A 22,028-nucleotide genomic window follows, 5' to 3' on the forward strand; every position below is an offset into this window, starting at 1 on the left:
TGTTCATAAGTTAACCCTTGGTACAGGCAAAGTGAGGCACAGAGAGGAAGCAAGCTGGCTACGGTCATAATGGCAGGAGTAGGTACAGAAATGGGGAGTCCTGACTCAGTGCCCCTGTCATGCCAGGCCTCAAGACAATCACTGAGAGACAGCCCCTGCCCTGAAGAGCTCATAGTCTCACTAGACAAAGAAAGGGTTTGTAGATGATTAAACTGAAGCCCAGAGAGATGAAGTGACTTGCATGAGATCACACAGGGAGGCTGTAGCAGAGCTGCGAATGGAAGCCAGCTCTCCTGGGTCCCAGCTCTGTGCCTTAAAGACAAGGCCAGCCTTCCTGTCTTTTACAAGGACTGCATCTTTGGTGTTGCTATAGAACAGCATAGCTCAGGTAATAGCAGAGCGAGAGAAAACACTCCCCAGCAGCCTGATTGTGTCCAGCAGGAGGCAATGACACACAGACACGCAATACATTGCAGACAGCACAATTCATGGACAGTGCTGTAGTTATTGTGTAGCATATTCTACCTGCTGCAAGAAGCACCATGTCCAGTTTGTGGTGTTGCCCATTTTCGATCCAAGCAGCTAATCAAATTTCAGGACTCCGGGAATGCTCCAGTGAAGAGGAGAAATCGCTGACACTCAAGTATTTCTTGATTCACTCTTGTTTATTTATAAGAAATACACAAAACCCTGCTTCTCTGAATGCAGGAGGAACCAAGAACAAAATGAAAGGATGTTACCAATGAACTGCATAAAAAATTACTCTTTCAGGTTCAACTCAATGGTCTAAATCCAAATTTTACAGCTGAGAGAGCTGTCTCCCTCTGATTCACCCCTGGGTTAAGTCTATGCACCACTTAGTTCCACAACAGCCCCTAGTTCCATGCTGGGGTCAGCACTGACTGTGACAGAAGAGCATCCTCTACTGACCCTTCATCCTGCTCCCTGCAGCAAAGAACCCTCTAACGTCACACTGGGGCACTGGGGGTGGGGGGAAAGCACTTACTGTGAGGGGAATGCCCCCTACTGAGCTGTTCATCCCTCAGGCATGGCGGCAGCATCAGCATCTTTAGCCTTCTCTGGATACATATCTGGGCTTCATGAAAAACTCAATCTCTGCTTAGTCAGCAGGAGGCACTGCGGGGTGGTCCCCCATGGGCTAAGCAGCAGCACTGTAGCCAGCCGTCAAGGACTAAGATGGCAGCCTCGGATTCAGAGCCGAGCCTCCAGAGTAGCAGCAGTTCTTGGAGTCTGCATGAGGGAGATGTAGCCACACTTCAGTGGGGAAATATCCTCCAGGAGGCAGAGACGGCCTCCAAAGAACACTGGCCAACCAGTCAACCAAGATGTTCTCCAAGGAAAGCTAGAAAACAAAGATGGTCACCAAAGAAAAAGTAGACAACCAACATGGCCACCACTATGGGGCCTAGCAGGCCAAAGCAGGGTCATGCAGGCCTCGCCACAGCCGGATGATATCCTGGGGTGTCCTGTGATCCACCAAGATGAGTTCCTTGTAAGCGCACAAGTCCTCCTGTCCCTCAGCCTCCATGTTGAAGGTCCAAAAACCAGGGTGGTTCACTGGCACCAGTGCCAGCTCTCTCAGGCAGATCCCCAGGAAGATGTTGCCGATGGGGAAGAGGGGCAAGTGGCACGAGGCCTCGTAGAGCCGGGTGGCCACATCCCGTGAGCAAAGGATCCCTCCACCCCCCACATAGGGTGGGTAGGTGCCCTGATAGAAGGACTCAGGGACATAGTACTTATGTTTGCAGTCATGGACCGGGGCGGCATCCTGGATGACATGGCCAGCAAAGAGGCTCTGGCTAGTGATAGTATCAAAGTTCCCAGCATAAGCCACTAGGGTCTCCACCCTAAGAAAGACATCATCATCCCCCAGGAAGATCAACTCTACACTGGGGCAGTGGCCCCGCAGCCACCCTAGGAACAGGATGTCCTTTAGGCTGAGATTGTAGAAGGTATCCTGGAAGTCCCAAAGCAGGAGATCCCTGTTTTTCTGCCTCTCCAGCTCTAGAAGTGCCTCCAGATCTGGATGCCCATCCTCTGAACCCTGTTTGCCCAACAGGAAGAGCGTCTGCACTGTCACATTCCTCACCAGCCGCGTTTGGCCCCATGTCTGCCGGATGGCTTGACGTCGGTCAAAGTTGGCCATCTGGGACCTAACAGCCACCAGCAGTTGGGTCCCATTTGGGCAAGCCTCATCATCTGCTGGCCCAATTAGCAGCGGGTAGTCCCTGCAGTGCATAGAGAGGATGAAAGCCTGGAGGTGGCTAGGGTAGGAGGAGAAATCTGCCAGTCTCTGGGAGGCTTCATGGAAGCTCTCTCCACATGTCCCTGGCAGTGTGAGGTTGAACTGGGATGTGGCATTCCTCAGTATGGGGTTTTCCAACCGGTCCATGTAGAGCAGCAACAGGTCCCAGAGGGGAAGGCCATGGTAGTCCCTGTGCTGCCACAGCCTCAAATGGCCCCCAATGAAGGCTGATCTCCCTGAAGCCTGCAGACTGAGTGGTCTCCTTGAGAGCGTCACTACAGTGTAGACTATTACGTTGGCAACAAAGACGCAGGACAGCCAGACATAAGCTTTGATGTAGCGAAGCCTCATGGTGTTTATGGGGGGGTGCTGTGGGGCAAGGAAGGGAAGGAATTAGAGGGTACATCCCAATTACATTTGAGGCACCTCCCTGTACCACAATACACACCCCAACAGCCTCCCACAGCTGATCAACTACCCCCCACACACACCCCAACAGCTGATCAACTACCCCCTCCCACAGGCACCTCACTGCCCAGCAGGACTTTTCAGGTACCTGCCTCCCACACACACCAACAGCCTCCCACAATGGCCATTTAACTACCACCTGTGTGCGCGCACACACTGCTCTCCACAGCCATTCAACTACCCTCTACATACACAGTCTCCCAGGATGATCAGGTACTCCCCCATACACCCTGACAACCCCTCCCGGGACTTTCCCGGTATCTGCTGTCCCCTAACCCCTGATAGATATCCATGGCCATTCAACTATCCCCCCACACACCCCCATGGTATTTCAGGTACACACACACATCTGCCCTTTTTGGTACTTACATGGCACTTCTGCTCAACTTAGTTCTTAGAGCATTTCACCCAGGTACATTTGTCTCTTTATATCCATTGTAGAGCGGGAACCAGAAGCCTGGAGATGGGAGGGGCAGCAGTAACAAAATTTGGGGTTCCAGTCTCCCTGCTCTAGCCACTATTCCCCTTCCAGGGGCAGGATAGAACCCAGGCTCCTGGTACCCAGCTCACTGCTCCAGGAAGTAGACCTCACTTTGCCCCTAGAGCTGGGAGCTGATCCTCCCTTCTGCAGAGGAGCTGGTCTCAGCTTTCAGTGGGTGGGGCGATGATCAGCTCTTATCTTGAGGCAGGTGCAGAGTCCTCTACAGGGAGGGAAGCAATTGGGACAGTGCAATGAGAATAAGAGGTGGGGGGAACATTAAGCTCAGAGAGCCATGCAGCAGCAGTGGGGTCAGTACAAACCGGTTCCTAGCCGTTCATAGCACTAGTGCTGCTCCCCCGCACCTCCCCATTTGGCACTCCGCAGGCAGGGGTAGGTCCTGGCTCCCAGTCCCTCCTGTCTATCCCATGAGGCCCCCCTCTCCTCCCAGAGCTGGGGATAGAACCCAGGAATCCCAACTCACACTCTCCTGTTTTAACCCACTAGACCCCACTCCTCTCCCAGAGCTGGTGATAGAACCCAGGAGTCCTGTGTCCAAACCTGGCTGGACCAGGGCCAGGGCAGCAGGGAGGCAGGTGTGCTCCAGCCAAGATCCGGGCTTCGCCTGCTCTCTCACTCCGAGCCTTGTTCCCCACATTCAGTGCCTCTCACCTAGGATTCTGGGGTGGGAGACATCAGTGCCTGTGCAGCCCTGGGGAGCCAGGGAAAGACAGAGTTAAGTAGGGGTGAGGGGAGAGAAATATTGGACAAGCTTGAACAGAGCTTTGGCTCTTGGGAGGCAGCTGGCTGCCTAGGTAGGGAGGGGCAAGGAAGCCTACAGGGAAGGCAGGATCCAGGGCTGTCCCAAGTGGAGCTGGGGAGGTGAGGGGATCTGGGCTGTGGGGGAGAGGGAGAGAGAATTCAGGGCTGTCTGGGGTTATGGGGAGTGGAGGGGGGATCCAGGGCTATGGGGAGCAGGAGGACCAAGGGGGATCCAGGTTGGAGGGAGCAGAGGTCCGATGGGGATCTGGGGCTGGGGGAAGTGGAGGGGAGAATCTAAGGTTGAGGGGGACTCAAGGCTGGAGGGTGAGGAGAACATTGGCTGTAGGGGGATACAGGGTTGAGGGGCTCTAGGGCTGGGGGCAACAGGGGAGATCCAGGACTGACAGCTTCCCTCACCCCATCCCACTGTTTGCAGCACTGCTGGACTCTTCCCCAGGCCATGTTTTTTCCCACCTGCTCCATGACACTAGGGTTCTATCTCTCCAGACTTAGGCACTCCCAACCCCCTGGCAGCATACTTGATCTCTTTATTGTCCCTAAACTGGATTTCGCACTATCCCCCTACTGTTTTTAATTTCCTCTGCCAGGGCACCATTCCTTCCATGATCCCATGGTTGCCACCAAACAGCACCCCACAATCCCAGTATTATCAGTGCAGGAACACCTGCCTGAGTCTGCAGGGAGCCTGAGCTGATTGCTCCAGAAAGCGGGTGCTGCTCCAGGCTTCTCAGTGAAACATTAACCCTGAAAACTAGAGACTGTGAGTTCATCAGGGTAGGGACTCTGTCTCATTGTGTCTGTGCAGCACCAGGCAAAATGAGGCACCCAATCTCAGTCAGGGCCCATGCAGTGTCTGGCATGATAGGGGTCACGATCTTATTCAGGGTCTGTGCATTGCCTGGCACAGTGGGGGCCCCGATCTCACTTGGGGGTCTATGCAGCAGACAGCACAACAAGGGCCCACTCAGTCAGGGTCTGTGCAGCACCCAGCACTACAAGGGCCCCCATCTCAGCCAAGGCCTCTAGCTGACACTGTAATAAAAATAACAATAATAATAATAATGACTCCCAGCCTCCCCCTCCTCTAACTACGGGGCCACATCCAACTTCCAAAGCCAGGCATAGAACACAGGAGTCCTGGCTGGCTCTCAGTTTCCGGCTCTGCACACCCCCTGCTTGAGTTGATGCAGTAACCCCAGTAAGAAAAATGCAAACTCTGCTCTCAAAGACTCATTTATTTGCCGGTACTTTGCGTCTCTAATGCAGGGAGCTGTAGGTGACCCTTCTTCATTCCAGACGGGGTTATTTTCAGGTAGTGTCCAGAGAAGACTCTAGCCTCTTGTTCGGTGGCAACCTGTCAGCAGGACATGAACCAAAGGAACCACTAGATTCTCCCTCCCCTCCCTGAGGTGGGAATAGAACCTAGGAGTCCTGAGTGGGCTGGATGACCCAGGAGGTTCAGCAGGCCCTGTGCTGGGAGATCTATAGACCCTGGACAAAGGAAAATGGAAGATCCAGCTGGATCTATAGAGCCTGGAGTACCCAGCATCCATAGTGCTTAGGGCTGGGACAGCCAGATGGTGAGCTATAGGATCCAAGTCAGTGAGATCTGTGGGCTCAGAGCTGTGGAATCCAGGGGGACTCTATCAGACCTGGGGCAGCGGGATCCAGCAGGGATCGACAGGGGCAGGGGGATGTGTAGGGCCCAGGACAGTGGGATCCATGGGGGATATCCAGCACCTGGTCTAGGAGAGGCTCCGTGACCGCCTCTGTGTGGCTCTGCCAGCTGTCCTGGCAGTGTTGCCCTTGGCCAGGCGCCCTGCATGTCTCCACAACAGCCTCTCATCGATGCCCAGTGCTGCCAGCACCTGAGAGAAGCGCCGCTCCACAGCCAGGCGGGCGTTGGTCTGTGGGGTGAGAGGCAGGGACATCATTCACATCAACCACAGAACAGAGCTGGGCTCAGGCTGCCCACCCCACTGCCCACTTTGAACCTCTCCCAGCAGAGCTAGCAGGGATCTCCTATAGCCAAGAGAGCAATAGGAGGAGTTCACAGCCAGGAATAGAATCCAGGCATCCTGGCTCCCAGCCTCCCCGCTCTAACCACTAGACTCCCCTCCCAGAGTTCAGGAGTCCTGGGTGCCAGTTCCCCCTGCTCTAACCATTAGACTCCCCTTCCCTTCTAGAGCCAGAGGTGGAACCCAGGAGTCCTGACTCCCAGCCTCCTCCCCCTGCTCTAACCCATTAACCCCCACTCCTCTCTCACCTGCATGACACGCTCAAAGAGGTAGGGCCGGCTCTCCACCCTCTCTTGGATCTCCCGCAGCTGGGCATCGTACTCTGCCATGCGCTGCTGCTCCAGCCTCCTAGAGCAACAGCATAGAGAGGGTGACTGCAGTGAATCCCACCCCCAATCACTGCCCCCCTTCAGTGCCCATTCACAAGGACACTCAGGGATCTGCTGGATCCTCTGCTCCAGGGCATTGGCTGTACTGAGGGAATATTACCACCCACCAGGATCAGAACAGATACCCCAATCCCAACGCCTAGGCTCCAGGTCCTTTAGGATCTGGTCCAGTAGATTGGAGGATCCAGGGGGAACTATAGGGCCTGGGAGAACCAGGGGATCTATAGGTGCTGGGCCCATTGGGGCTAGGAGATGCAAGAGGCTCTGTGAAGTCTGGGAAATTGTGGGAGATCTATAGGGTATGAGAGATCTGGAGGCTCTATAGGGCTGGGGGGGGCTGGATGATCCTGCAGGATCTTTGGGTTTAGATCAGACTCTGAAATCTGCCCATTAAGCTTATCTCAAATCTTCCCTTTTCACTTAGGTAATTTAACACCTGCCCCAGTCACATGGCTCCTCAGTTTCAGCCCAGCACTCCTGCAATGTCTGGGCCCAGGAGTCCTCAGGGATCCTTATGTGTGTCACTGTTGGTGTCCGTGTGGTGTGTAGAGTGTGGATGTGTGTCCAAGTGGGTTTGTGTCTGTGTAGGTGTTGGTGTAGTTGCGTGTATTATGTGTGTGTCTGGGCATTGGAGGGTGTCTGTATGTAGATTTTATGTCTGGGTGTCAGGGTGTTCAGGAAGTGTGTGTTGGGGGGGTGTCATGAGTGTTTGTGGAAGTCTGTGTGTCTGTATGTTGGGATATGTGTGTCAGGCTGCCTGGATATTGAGGGGTGTTGGGGTGTCTGGGTGTGAGTGTGTTAGGAGGGAGTCTGAATGTTGGTATGTTTGGACATAGGTGGTGGTCAAAGTGTCTGGGAGTTGGTGTGTGCAGAGGTATTAGAGTGGGGTGTCGGTTTGTCTGGAATTGGGAGGTGTCAGGGTGTCGGAATGTGTGTGTTAGTGTCTTTGGTTGTCAATGTGAAAATCAGTGTGTCTGCGTGTTGGGGTGTCAGGGGAGGGTACCAGAGGAAGGTGTCAGATTGTCTGGGTGTCAGTGTATTGGGCTGATGTTTAGGTGTTGTTGTGTCTGAGTATTGGGAGGGGCAGGGTATGGGAGGTGTTGTGGAAGTCGGCATGTCTGGGTGTCAGCGGGGAGATAGTGTGTATGGGTATAGCTATATAGGAGTGTGTCAGCGTGCAGTGTGTGTCTGAGTGTTGCGTGTTGGGGGAGTCAGGAAGTCTCGTGTCAACATAGCCAGGGCATATTTTTACCAGATGTTTCCATGCTGACTGTCTCTCACGCTTGGTTTATGTGTGTGTGTTTTTTTAAACTAATTTTTTTATCTCCCACTTTTGGGCCCCATTTACCCTAAGACCCAGCCAGAAGAGGAGCAGGATTTTTGTTGGGAACCAGCCAAACCTAGTGGTTAATAACAATAATAAATACTAAATAGCTATTGATCACCATTATTAACAATTAATACATCTATATTAAATAGGATGACTAGATGTACCGATTTTATAGGGACAGTCCCGATTTTTGGGTCTTTTTATTATATAGGCTCCTATTACTCCCCCGGCCCGATTTTTCACATTTGCTGTCTGGTCACCCTAATATTAAATAATGAAGGTCAAATACCATTGATAATCATTAATACTAAAATATTAATCACTATTATAAACAATTATTCAATTAATATTCATGCTAAAGGAGCACTCAAGGACAAGAAGGCTATTGTAGAGAAACTAAATGAATTCTTTGCATTAGTCTTCACGGCTGAGGATGTGAGGGAGATACCCAAACTGGAGCCATTCTTTTTAGATGACAAATCTGAGGAATTGTCCCAGACTGAGGCGGTTTTCGAACAAACTGATAAATTAAGGAATAGATGGTATTCACCCAAGAGTTCTGAAGAAACTCAAATATGAAATTTCAGAACTATTAACTGTGGTATGTAACCTATCATTTAAATCAGCTTCTGTACCAAGTTACTGGAGGATAGCTAATGTGATGCCAATTTTTTAAAAGGGCTCCAGAGGTGATCCCAGCAATTACAGGCCAGTAAGCCTGACTTCAGCACTGGGCAAATTATAGTAAAGAACAGAATTGTCAGACACATAGATTATCATAATTTGTTGGGGAAGAGTCACCTCACCAAATGCTCTTAAACAAAGTAAACTGTCGTGGGATAAGAGGGAAGGTCCTCTCATGGATCAGTAACTGGTTAAAAGATAGGAAACAAAGGATAGGAATAAATAGTGAGTTTTCAGAATGGAGAGAGGTAAATAATGGAGTCCCCCAGGGGTCTGAACTGGGCCCAGTCCTATTCAACATATTCATAAATTATCCGGAAACTGGGGTAAACAGTGAAGTGGCAAAATTTGCAGATGATACAAAACTACTCAAGATAGCTAAGTCCAATCCAAAGCAGACTGTGAAGAGCTACAAAAGGATCTCACAAAACTGAGTGACTGGGCAACAAAATGGCAGATGATATTCACTGTTAAGATATGCAAAGTAATGCATACTGGAAAAATAATTCCAGCTATATATATAAAAGGATGGGGTCTAAATTAGCTGTTACCACTCAAGAAAGAGATCTTGGAGTCGTGGATAGTTCTCTGAAAACATCCATTCAATGTGCAGCAGCAGTCAAAAAAGCTAACAGAATGTTGGGAATCATTAAGAAAGGAAAAGAAAACAAGACAGAAAATATCATATTGCTTCTATATAAATCCATAGTACACCCACATCTTGAATACTGCGTGCAGATGTGGAAACCCCGTTTCAAAAAAGATATATAGAAACTGGAAAAGGTTCAGAAAAGGGCAAAAAAAAATAGGGATATGAAACAGCCCATATGAGGAGAGATTAATAAGATTGGGACTTTTCAGCTTGGAAAAGAGACAACTAAGGGGATATATGATAGAGGTCTATAAAATCATGACTGGTGTGGAGAAAATAAATAAGGAAGTGTTATTTACTCCTTCTCATAACACAAGAACTAGGGGTCACCAAATTAAATTAATAGGCAACAGGTTTAAAACAAACAAAAGGAAGTATTTCTTCACACAATGCACAGTCAACCTGTGTAACTCTTTGCCAGAGGATGTTATAAAGGCCAAGACTATAACAGGATTCTAAAAAGAACTAGGTAAGTTCATGGAGGATAGGTCCATCAATGACTATTAGCCAGGATGGGCAGGGATGGTGTCCATACCATCTGTTGGCCAAAAGCTGGGAATGGGTGACATGGGATGATCACTTGATGATTACCTGTTCTGTTCATTCCCTCTGGGGTACCTGGCACTGGCCATTGTCGGAAGATAGGATTCTGGGCTAGATGGACCTTTGGTCTGACCCAATATGGCCGTTCTCATGTTCTTAATATGTTAACAAATATTAAATTTATCTTGATTAGTATCCATAACTACAAATTACTATTATTCTCTATTAAGATATCAAAACATTGTTTAGTACTGTTCATAAATACTAAATTAATATCAATTGTTCATCAATACTAAATATTAGATACTATTAAAAGACAAAAGATGAGTTGTGGGACAACGGATAAAGTGGTGGAGGCTCATGGATAGGGAAGTTAGTCTGAGATTTAAGGATTCTGTGGAGGTAAGACAACGACCAAACCAACAGTGACGATACTAACAAGATTTTGGGGAAAACATCCAAACTTATTACAGAAAGTGCACAAGCTGCCTGTGGCCAAACGAAAGAAAGAAAATATGGCAAGGAGATGTAGGGATGGTCCATTAATGTGTAGGAGGCAGTAAAGAAGGAAAGGTTGAAGCGATGGCAGAACGTAAGAACAGTGGAATGTCATGAGGAATACAAGCGGGTAAAGAAAAGGGTGAAAAGAGCAGTTGTAGAAGCTAAGAGTCAGGCATTTTAGAGCCTTATATGCAGGCCTATTAACAAAGGAAGGTGGAAAAGAAATATTAGATTTGCCTCAATTAAGCAAAGAAGCAAAGCAAAGAACAGAGGACTTGGAAGCTGTGAAGTGTGTCAAAGATGAAAACGGAAAAGTACTGCTGGAAGACTTGCATCCGAAGAAGTGGGCTGTAGCCCATGAAAGCTTATGCTCAAATAAATTTGTTAGTCTCTAAGGTGCCACAAGTACTCCTGTTCTTTTTGCTGGAAGACAGTGGGATCATTAGGAGCTGGAGGTAGTTTTATGAGAAACTGTTCAATGAAGAGAATGCAATGAAAATATTGAGGGAAGTATCCACAAGAAATAACCTCACAGGACCTATCACTATGATGGAGACACAGACTGCACTAAAGATGATAAAGCTTGGGCAGGCAATGGGACTGGCCAGCGCCTCAATCAAGCATTGAAAGCATTAGGCCATGAGGGAGTGGGATCAACGACAAACTTCTTCAACTTAATTCTCTGTCCTGGAAAAAAGCCTGAGGCGAGCACATTGGTCCCTAACTTTATTCATAAAGGAGCTGTGCAAAAATATAGTTGTTACCAACCCGTCATGGTAACGGGTGACGTGAGGAGCTGGCTGGAAAGAATTATCAGCAAAAGACTTTGGGAGGAGCTGCTGCATCAAATAAGCAACAACCCGTTTGGTTGGGTTTATGCCTGGAAGGCTAACAATGAACGCAGTGTTTGCTGCGCAAATATTGTAGGAGACGTACAGGGAAACAACATTATGTTGTGTCGTGAAGATAAATACAACTGGAAAGGGACCTAAGAGCACTGGAGGGCTGCATTAGAAGAAAATGGCTTACAAATCAACCAGCAAAAAATGGAACGTTTTGTTGAGCGCAACAATGAAAAGCCAGTAAAATTAGGTGGTACAAAGTATGTGCAATAATTTAAATATCTTGGTTTAGTGCGCTGCTGAGCCATGATGGGAATATAGATATAGATGTTAGAAGCTGCATGAAGAGCGCTTGGTGTGAATGCAGGAAGTTGGCAGGAATTATCTTCTATACAAATATGCCAAGTAGTCAAAAGAGCAAAATGTGTAGGATCATGATTCAGCCTGCCATGACGTATGGGTCGGAATGCTGGCCAACGAGGAAGAGAGAAGAACAATGACTTCACACTGCCAAATAAGAATGCTCGGGTGGACACTGGGTAAAATGAGAGCTAATAGGCTATGCAGTGAAACAGTACAAGCCATGATGCAGGTAGCCACCATCACAGAAAAGCTGAGGGAGTATCAACCGAGATGGCTAGGTCATGTGAGATGATGAGATGTGGGATATGGTAGCCAGAGACAAGAACTACTAATCACAGGACAAAGACCATAAGGAAGACCTAGAAAAAGATGGTTAGAGATGCTGAAGGAGGACATGAAGAAGGTTTTTGTCAGCTTGGAAGACCCACTTGACAAAAAGGCTTGGAGATGATGGTCAAGAGCTGCTGATCTTGAGTGATGGGACAAAGCGAAGGAGAATACGAATAGATACTTAGCTCTTCTATAGTACTTTTCATCAGTAAATCTCAAAGTGCTTTATAAATGGTTGGTATTGTTATCCCCATTTTACAGATGGAGAAACTGAGGCACAGAAAGGTGAAGTGGCTTCCTCAAGGTCACCCAGCAGGCCACCTGCAGAGCCATGAATAGAACTCAGGTCTCCTGAGTCCCAGTTCGGTACTCTACCCAAGAGTATGCACTGAATACTAAAATATATTGTACTGCTAATAAATGTTAAATTAATATTGATCATTCATTAATACTAAATATTACTACTACTAATTACTACATATAAATACTAACATTAATAAATGTTAAAATATCAGTAGTTCCTGAATACTAAGTTAATATCACTATTAACAATTACTAAATTAATACTGAGAGAGACAAGCTGGGTGATGTAATATCTTTTAATGGACCAAATTCTGTTGGTTACCTGACCCAGCTTGTCCCTCTCATATCCTGAGACCAATATGGCTACAATAACACAGCAAACAATAAATTAATACTAGTGACTATGTTTAAAAATATGATGCAAATCATGATTTATATTCATAAATAATATTAATCACTATTAAGAATAAGAATATATTACTAAAGCAGTTAATATTACAATTAAGATAAATAATTCATAAATACAAAATATCTATATTAATAATTATAGACTCATATACTTTAAGATCAGAAGGGACCATCGTGATCATCTAGTCTGACCTCCTGCACATGGCAGGCCACAGAATCTCATCCACCCACTCCTGTAATAGACGCTTAACCTCTGGTTGAGTTACTAAAGTACTCAAATCATGGTTTAAAGACTTCACATACAGAGAATTCACCATTTCAACTAGTTTAAACCTGCAAGTGAACTGTGCCCCACGCTGCAGAGGAAGGTGAAAACTACCCAAAGTCTCTGCCAATCTGACCTGGGGGGAAATACCTTTCCGTCCCCAAATATGGCAATCAGTCAGACCCTGAGCATATGGGCAAGACTTGCCAGGCAGATATCTGGGAAAGAATTCTCTGTACTAACTCCGAGCCCTCCCCTTCTAGTGTCTCATCTCCAGCCGTTGGGGATTTTTTCTACTAGCAGTCACAGATGGGCCACATGCCATGTAGGCAGTCCCATCATACCATCTCTTCCATAAAATTATCAAGCCCAGTCTTGAAGCCAGTTAGATATTTTGCCCCCACTGCTCCCCTGCGAAGGCTCATCCAGAACTTCACTCCTCTGATGGTTACCTTCACCTAATTTCAAGCCTAAACTTGCTGATGACCAGTTTACATCCACTTGTTCTTGTGTCCACACTGGTCCTTAACTTAAATAGCTCTTCTCCCTCCCTGATATTTATCCCTCTGATGTCTTTGTAGAGAGCAATCATATCTCCCTCTGCCTTCTTTTGGTTAGGCTAAACAAGCCAAGGTCTTTGATTTCCCTCTCATAATGTAGGTTTTCCAGTCTTTGGATCATCCTAGTAGCCCTTCTCTGTACCTGTTCCCGTTTGAATTCATCCTTTTTAAACATGGGAGACCAGAATTGCACACAGTATTCCAAATGAGGTATCACCAGTGCTTTCTATAATGGTACTAACACTTCCCTGTCTCTACTGGAAATACCTAGTCTGATGCTTCCTAGGACTGCATTAGCCTTTTTCACAACCGCATCATAGCTCATAGTCATTCTGTGATCAACCAATACACTCAGGATTTTTCTCTTCCTCTGTTGCTTCCAACTGATAAGTCCCTAGCTCAGGGGTAGGCAACCTATGGCATGTGTGCCAAAGGCGGCACATGAGCTGATTTTCAGTGGCACTCACACTGCCCGGGTCCCGGCCACAGGTCCGGGGGGCTCTGCATTTTAATTTAATTTTAAATGAAGCTTCTTAAACATTTTAAAAACCTTATTTACTTTACATACAACAATAGTTTAGTTATATATTATAGACTTATACAAAGAGACCTTCTAAAAACGTTAAAATGTATTACTGCACGCGACACCTTAAATTTAAGTGAATAAATGAAGACTCGGCACAGCACTTCCGAAAGGTTGCCGACCCCTGCCCTAGCTTTTAGCAAAAAGTCTTGTTGTTAGTCCCTAAATGCATGACCTTGCACTTTGCACAATTAAATTTCATCCCTTTTCTATTACTCCAGTCTACAAGGTCATCCAGATCTTTTTGTCTGATATTCCAGTTCTCCTCAGTATTGCCAATACCTCCCAAATTTGTGTCATAGTCAAATTTTATTAGCACACTCTCACTTTTTGTGCCCTGGTCAGTAATAATATTAACTAAGAATGAGCCCAAGACCGAGCCCTGGGGAACTCCACTAGTAACTTCCCTCCAGCCTAACAGTTCACCTTTCTGTATGACCTGTTGTACTCTCTCCTTTAAGCAGTTCCTTATCCACCTTTTAATTCTCATATTAATCTTGATCTTCTCCAATTTACTTGATAATTTCCCATGTAGAACTGTATCAAATGCCTTACTGAAATCTAGGTAGATTAGATCTAGGCCATATCCTTTGTCTAAAATATCAGTTAACTTCTCAAAGAAGATTGGTCTGGTATGATTTACCTTTTGTAAAGCCATGTTGTATTTTATCCCAATGACCATTCATCTCTATGTCCGTAACTACATTCTCTTTCAAAATTTGTTCAAAGATCTTGCATGTAATTGAGGTAGAACTAACAGGCCTGTAGTTTCTTTTTCCCTTGCTTAAAAATAGGAACCATATTAGCAATTCTTCAGTCATAATGTTAATATTAAATATTGATCATTCATAAATGCTAAATATTATTACTCTATTATGAATGCTAAATATTAATTTATACGGTTCTTAAATATGTTAATAATGATCATTGATAGACACCAGGTTAATATCACTATTAACAATTACTAAATACTACTTGCTTATACTTAATTTGTTATTATTAGTAGTATTATTGTTATTATTAGTAATAATCATAATGATTATTATGGTAGTGCCTAAGGCCAGCCAAGGTCAGACCTCATTTTGCAAAGCACTCATCTAACATGAAGTAGCAGATGGTCCCTGCCCTGAAAAGTTTACAGTCTACGTAGACCAGACAGACACAGGATGGGGGAAAGGGTGTAACACACAAGCAGAGTGAACACTGTGATGAATTAATAATTGAATATTAGTGTGGGGGGTGTGTGTGTGTGTGTGAAATGTCCTTGAGGCTGGTGAGGGTGGCTGCTACTCTTTATTTAAGATAGCAGAGAGACAGTAAAGCACCACTCCCAGTACAACAAAGGCAATTGTGAGTTTGCCCAGGGATTGGAACAATATGGGCAGATGGTTTTGGTTAGGCATGGACCGCGTGTGTGGCTTACTTTACACTACAACATTTTTGCCATCATAGCTCTGTTAGCTAGGAGTGCAAAAAAAACAAACAAAAAAAAACCACACTCCCTGGCTCACATAGCTGTGCCAGCAATGTTTCTGGTGTAGACGCAACTATACTGACACAAGAGTGCTTCTGTAGACTTAGGGCTGGTCTATAGTAGACAATTAGATTGACCAAGCTACATCACTCAGGGGTGTGAAAAATCCACACCCCTGAGTGATGAAGTTAAGCCGACTTAACCCCCAGTGGAGACAAAACTAGTTTGATGGAAGAATTCTTCCATTGACCTAGCCACCACTTCTCAGGGACAGGGAGGTAGATTTGCTACAGTGACCAGAGAATCCCTCCCATCACTGTACTAAGGGCTAGTTTACAGCTGCACCATTGTAGCACATCTGGTGAAGACGCTCTATGCCAATGGCAGAGAGCTCTCCCATCGGCATTATAACTCCACCTCCATGAGAGGTGGTAGCTATGCTCTCCCGCCAACATAACGCTGTCCTCATCAGCGCTTAGTATGGTATAATTTACGTCACTCAAGGATGTGGATTATTCACACCCTGAGAGATGTAAGTTATATTGAAGTAAATGGTAGTGTAGACAAGGGCTAAGTGTCTATGCTGAAGTGCTACAGTTGCGCAGCTGCAGCACTGCTGTATGTTTTTAAGTGTAGACATAGCCCTAGCTAATGTCATTCAGGGAGATGGTGTAGCTATGCTGGTGGAACTCCTTCTGCTGACCTACACTGCATCTCCACTAGGGGGCTCTGCCAGGCTAGCTATGCTGGTATACTATGCCAGCAAAACATTTGCAGTGTAGACAAGCCCTATACCTGTGTATGTATAAGAGAAGCAAAAGAGACCACACAGGAAGACAGACACAGACTCAGCCCAGACAAGCATGGTATAGGACCCAGAGAGAAGCCTGAAGAGGCTTGAGGACTTCTGGGCCTGGTGCTACTGAGGAGGCTTGCAGCCATGAGCAAATAAACTACCTCCTGTTTGGTTCCTCCTGTGTTCAGGGAAACAGGACTTTGTACAATCTTTGTTAAAAAACAGAACTGCACCACAAAACAAAACAAAACTGACTCCATCATCAATTTCTCCTCCTAACTGGAACAACTCACAACACCCTGAATTTGGCTAACTGCTCGCATCAAAAGAAGCAGCAATTAACTACTACTGTTACCAAATATTAAATTAATATGATTCACCATTAAAATACTAACTGGTATTAATTGCTAGCATTTATTACTAAATTAATATTAGTTGCTGTTTTTAATAAATATCAAAATAATACTGATCACTCTTAACACTAAATTTCTAGTAATCACTAATATTTAAAAGTACTACATTAATATGAACTGTTGTGAAACAAATTAATATTAATCACCATTATTAGCATTACATTAAAATAAATCAATATTATTTATTACTGAATTAATATAGGCTACCACTGATAATTATGCATGTTGATTTAATATTGATCACTGTTAATAACCATACATTATTATTAAATTTATTAATACACTATTTTAAATTGCTGTTGATTATAATCAATTATTACAATTAATTATGAGTATTTTATCAAGCCCACTGATTTCAAGCAGCAAAGAATCCTGTGGCACCTTATAGACTAACAGACGTTTTGGAGCATGAGCTTTCGTGGGTGAATACCCACTTCTTCAGATCTGAAGAAGTGGATATTCACCCACGAAAGCTCATGCTCCAAAACGTCTGTTAGTCTATAAGGTGCCACAGGATTCTTTGCTGCTTTTACAGATCCAGACTAACACGGCTACCCCTCTGATACTGATTTCAAGAAAGCCACTTATGTGAGAAAAGTTGCACATAAATAGAAATGTTCTCAGATTGTTATTATTAGGTGTATCGGTACCTAGAGGCCCTGACCAAGATCATGGCCCCTGTTGTACCAGGTGCTGCACAGACACACAGGGTCTGTCTACTATGCAGCTGGGAAGTGTGAGTGCAGAATATGTAGCCAGACCTGAGCTAGCTGATCCAGCTAGTGTGCTAAAAATAGACGTGCAGTCATGGCCGCACAGATGGTGGGACAAGCTAGCTACCCAAGTACAAACATACCCAGGGTTCTGAATGGGATTGTACTTGGCTGCTAATCTGTGCTGCCACGGCTACACAGCTATTATTAGCATGCTAGCTGGATCAAAGGTAGTTCAGGTATTTCTACATGTTCTGCAATCACACTGCTCAATTGCACTGTAGACAGCCTCCCAGTGAGAGCCAGTCCCTGCCCCAGTGAGCTGCCATTCTAAACAGACAAAGGGACAGAGAGCAAACTGAGGTTGAGAGTGGAAAAAGGAACTTGCTGAAGTACAGCGGCAGAGATGGGAACAGAACCCATGTGTTCCGAGCACTCGTCCTCTGCCCTATCTACTGACAATTAATTCCTATAAGAGAGGGTAGGGGGCCATGGGTCAGATTTAAGGGGCAGCAGCAGAGCTTGAGGGGAGCCCAGGGCTGAGCTAGCAGTGGGCTGAGGGTCGGGATTGATAGGCACCAGGAGCACCATGTGGTGGTTTCCACACTCCTCTGTCTCTCACACTAGGCTGCTCCCTTCTTCCCCTCTCTGTTACCTCAGCTCTTCTCTCTTCCTTTGCGTGGTCTGGGCCAAGCTGCCTGGGGGACTGTAGGCTGCCAGGCACTTGGCCACTTCCCTCTGCACCTGCTGCTGCTTGACCCGGCGCTGCTCTGCTCGCCTCTTCTCCTGCTTCTCCTGCCGCTCCCACTCCAACAGCAACAGCCTGCACCAGGAGCAAAGGAGAAGGCTCAGCCAGGTGGCATCTACAAAAATTGTTCCAGCTCCCCTGGCTGGGGGGAACCCTTAGCTGGGATAGCAGGGGTCTGCAGGTCAGGATTGCGGGGCAGAGCTGGGGGCAGTGGGTGCTGGAAGCCAGGGCTGGGATAGCAGGGGGATCTAGCTAGGCAGGCAAGTTGTCTGCTTTTAAGCTGGACAGTCCTGCCTTTCTAACATTAGTCCCCTATCTGGCATGTTCTTCGAAATGGTGCCCCTCGTGTGGCACTGGCGGAGGCGGGCTCATGCCATTACCAGTAGCACTGCAATGTTCAGTACTCGGGGGACGTGCGAGTGGCCACCCTAGCTCTAGGTCAGGATTGAGGGTTACCAGCAGATCTAGGAAGGGGAAAACCTAGGAATGGGATAGCAGAGGGGCTGCAGCAGAGCTGGGGGGAGGCCAGGGCTGGGATAGCTGGGCAGGTATAGCTGGGGTGGGAACTGATTTAAGGGCACTGTTCATACCTGGTGGCCTCCTGGCGTTTGTCAGAGGCTCTGGTGGGTGGCACTGAAGGTAGGGGGTCGAACTCTGAGCAGGACTGGGACCCGCAGTGGAAGCTCCAGAGCTGGCGCAGCTGTTGCTGATCCCAGTCTCTAAACTCGTCCCCAGGCTGGTGCTGAGAGCTGCTGGCCACATGGAGGTGGAAGGGTTTGCAGATGGTCAGCTTGGCTGAGAGGGGGACACAGAAAGCATTAATGGAAGGTCCCAGAATCCCTCCCTCATCAGTTGCACTACCCCACCCCAGAAGCAGTTGCATCTCAGCACCAGGGAAAGGGTCACTGTATAACAGCTCCTCCGCCCCACCCAAGGATTCCTGTATAAACAGCCCCACCTCAGAGGCAGCTCCACCTTAGCGCCAGGCAAGGGCTTCTGTATAAAAGGCTTCTTCACCTTACCCCAAAAGCAATTGCATCTGTCTCCTTGGCTTACCTCTCACTTTCCTCTTCTCCAGCTGCTCCTGGAACCTCTTGTGGAGTGTCTCAAAGTCGGGGATGGTTTGGTTGATGATGGGCTGGAACCGGGTCTTGTCTTTGGGGGCCAACCCCCTGCCCTTCCTTCTGTGCTCCCTGGGGCTTGGGTCCTGGGGCTCTGTGGCCAGGCACAGGACCTCAGCTCTCAGCCTGGCCCGGAGCTGCTGGGCGGAGGCGACCGCCTCCCACGCAGGGGAGGACACAGCCTCTTCCAGACTCAGCAGCTGCTGAGCCAGTTGGAGCCAGTGCCTCCGGTCTTCCTGGAGCTGGCGTTTGCGGGCCTCACTCCGGGCCTCCATCTTCCAATACAGCGAAGAGAGGGTGCTGGGGGAGGGCTGGGGGGCTCGCTTGATCCTGCTCCCCTCAGTGCTGCTGCGCCCCTGTGAGCTGCCAGCTCGTTGGTCTACACGTCCCTGCAAATCTGTCATTGTCGGGCGGACACTCTCACGGGGGGAGTTGTTAGGGGCTCTGCGGGGCTCCCCCTTCTTGACCTTATCCAGGGAAGGGACTGGGAGGAGGGCACGACCGTTGAGCGAGAATTCCTCCCACATCCACTGGAAGGGGAAGGAGGGGCGGGGACTGTGGGGCAAGGGATCAGGGGTGCAGGAGTGAGCTGGATTGGAGAGAAGAGTGTCCTCAGAAACGTCTTTCTGCCTGGTTGTGGGAAGGAGAGGAGATGATGAGTGTCAGGTCAGAGCAACGGGGCCATCTAGCCTGGTAGCTTCCAGATCAGGCCTAATAGGCTCATCTAGTTTAGTATCACCATCCCTCCACTGACACTCTAGACTAGACTAATGGGTCCATCTACAGGGCATACCAAAAACCTGACCACATCTCCCTCTGAGCTGGCAACAGACTCCGAGCTGCCCCACTCCCTACCGCTCTAACCCAATAGAGCCCACTCTCCTCCCTTTGTCTGTTTAGACTTTGAGCTCTTTGGGACTGGGACTGTCTCTCACTGTGTGTCTGGGCACTGCCCAGTGCATTGGGGCCCCAATCTTGATCAGGGTCTGTGCAGCACCTGGGACAGTGAGGGCCCCTGATCTGGGATGTGGGGGGGTCTGTGCAGCACCCACCAAAATGGGAGCCCTGATATTAGTCAGGGTCTGTGCAGCGCCTGGCACAACTGTGACCCTGGTCTTGGGATCTGTGCAGCACCTGTCACTAAACGGGTACTGATTTCAGTTGGCACATCCAGGTGCTACTAATATAATCTCCATGGAGCTGCAGCAAGGATGAGTTTGGCCCAATGGCCATAAGGATCCCATCCAACCTACTCACCTTCCTGCAGATGGGGCTGAGTCCTGGTTTCCATCAGAGGTGTCACTCACACGTGGTTCTTGCATCTTGCACTGTGGGGCCTGGCTGCCTCTTCTCCCTGAAGGGGGGTCTCTGAGTGACCCCTTCCTCTTCCCTTTCCTCACCAAGACTACGATTCCGTCACCGGAATTGAAAACCTCCTCCTGAAACCGCAGAGCAGAGGCAGGAGGGACCCAGCTTTTCCCTACAGAGACTGGTTGGCTCAGGGCAGCAGGGAATGGGACACGAGGCCTTTCCCCTCTAGGAGGTCCTGGCTCAAAGCGCCCTAGTCCACTAGCCCCCACTCCTCCCAAAGCTGAGAATAGAGTGTCCTGACAACCTGACTTCCACTCCCTTGCTCCTTAGTCAGTGATGTCTCTCTATAAACACCAACCCAGGATAGTGAGGGAGAGAGACGTGCACCAGTTAAGGAGACCCTACAAAAACTAACCCCAGCCCAACAATTTTCCCTGAGCGTTTGCCCCTTGAGGGAGTCCCCAACAGCAAGGAGATGAAGTTAGAGTTTGGGGTGGTCTAAAATAGATGTTGGGTTCCCCAAGAGTGGGGGAAGCCAGTACGCAGTAGGGGAGGGAGATACCAGGTGTTACCTCTTGGGGAAGAGAATCTGAGAGCAGCCCTAGCAGGTGCACCCTGCCTTTCTTCTGGTACAGGGTGCCAGGTGCCCGGGCGCTGGAGTCCAGGGAGGGGCTGATGCAGGCGTTGGTGAACATGGAGCGGCGGTGGGCCCCCAGCATGGTGCCTACCTGACTGCCCCACCCCCAGCTGTTACTGTGGTGACTGACCTGGTTCCAGAACATGGCAAGGGTGGGGGGTTCCAGAACTAGTCCCCGCTCCCTTCATATAGTCACCATAGTAACTGTGATGGTGCGTGGCGGGGGGCAGATGTGGTACTTGTATGGACCCCAGCAGAGAGGGACTGAGGGGAAGGGGTTTGTGAGTTCAGAGATCCCAGCTGAGAGGCAGGACTCCTGGGTTCTGTTCACTATTCTGGGAGCAGCAGGTAATCTAATGAGTTGAGGGGACTGTGCGTCAGGACTCCTGGGTTCTGTGCCCAGCTCTGGGAGGAGAGTGGGGTCTGTGACTGCTGTTTTTTTTGCACCCTCCTGTGAAGTATCTCATGCCAGCCACTGTCCAAGACAGGATACCAGGGTAGATGTACCTTGACTCTCTGATCCTGGCCAGTGGACCCAGTGTTCTGGGAGAGACCCTGCTGTTAGACCCTCAAGGAGGGGAGAGCTTGGGAGGGACAGCAGAAGTCTCAGGGACACTGTGCAGCTCATGGACTGCGTGGGGAATGCCCAGGCATTCAGAACAATGCCATGGCCCTTCCAACATATTGGAGAGTACCTGCAATGGGGAAGGAGGAGAGGGGGAAGCAAGGTGTCTAGGGTCACAGGTGGCCCAGAGGGTGGGACACTGTACTGAAACCCAGAATAGCTGGCTTCTATTCCTGGCTCTGCAACTGACTTTGGGAAAATCCCTTCCCCCACTGCGTGCCTTAGTTTCCCCTCCCACCCTTTCTCTAGTTTGACTGTGAGCTCTTCAGAGCAGGGACTGTCACCGTGCAGCACCCGCAGTGATGGGGCCCCCAATCTTGGTCATGGTCTTGCAACAACCGGTATAACAGGAGTCCCCGATCTCACTCAGGTTTTCTTCAGGATCCAGGAGAACCCCAGTCTTGCACCAAAATTCAGTTTGGGC

General features: G+C 48.2%; 2 protein-coding genes across 2 annotated transcripts; both read right to left on the reverse strand.

Annotated features, from left to right (window-relative positions):
• Positions 1–638: 638 nt before the first annotated feature.
• LOC127054349 (N-acetyllactosaminide beta-1,3-N-acetylglucosaminyltransferase 2-like) lies at positions 639–3,364 on the reverse strand. The gene is made up of 2 exons (XM_050960426.1): positions 3,104–3,364; positions 639–2,635 (listed from the first exon to the last, which is right to left on the reverse strand). Exon 2 carries the CDS (start codon positions 2,615–2,617, stop codon positions 1,427–1,429), a length of 1,191 nt encoding a protein of 396 aa, XP_050816383.1. The 5' UTR covers positions 2,618–2,635; positions 3,104–3,364; the 3' UTR covers positions 639–1,426.
• Positions 3,365–5,312: 1,948 nt separating this feature from the next.
• Positions 5,313–21,061, reverse strand: TSGA10IP (testis specific 10 interacting protein). The gene is made up of 8 exons (XM_050960421.1): positions 20,915–21,061; positions 20,289–20,470; positions 18,967–19,661; positions 18,501–18,705; positions 17,818–17,985; positions 6,262–6,361; positions 5,736–5,902; positions 5,313–5,349 (listed from the first exon to the last, which is right to left on the reverse strand). The coding sequence occupies exons 1-7, from the start codon at positions 21,059–21,061 to the stop codon at positions 5,741–5,743; spliced, it is 1,659 nt and encodes a 552-aa protein (XP_050816378.1). The 3' UTR covers positions 5,313–5,349; positions 5,736–5,740.
• Between the last annotated feature and the right edge of the window lie 967 nt (positions 21,062–22,028).

Source organism: Gopherus flavomarginatus, chromosome 6 (genome assembly GCF_025201925.1).
Source record: "Gopherus flavomarginatus isolate rGopFla2 chromosome 6, rGopFla2.mat.asm, whole genome shotgun sequence".
NCBI classification, from domain to species: Eukaryota; Metazoa; Chordata; order Testudines; family Testudinidae; genus Gopherus; species Gopherus flavomarginatus.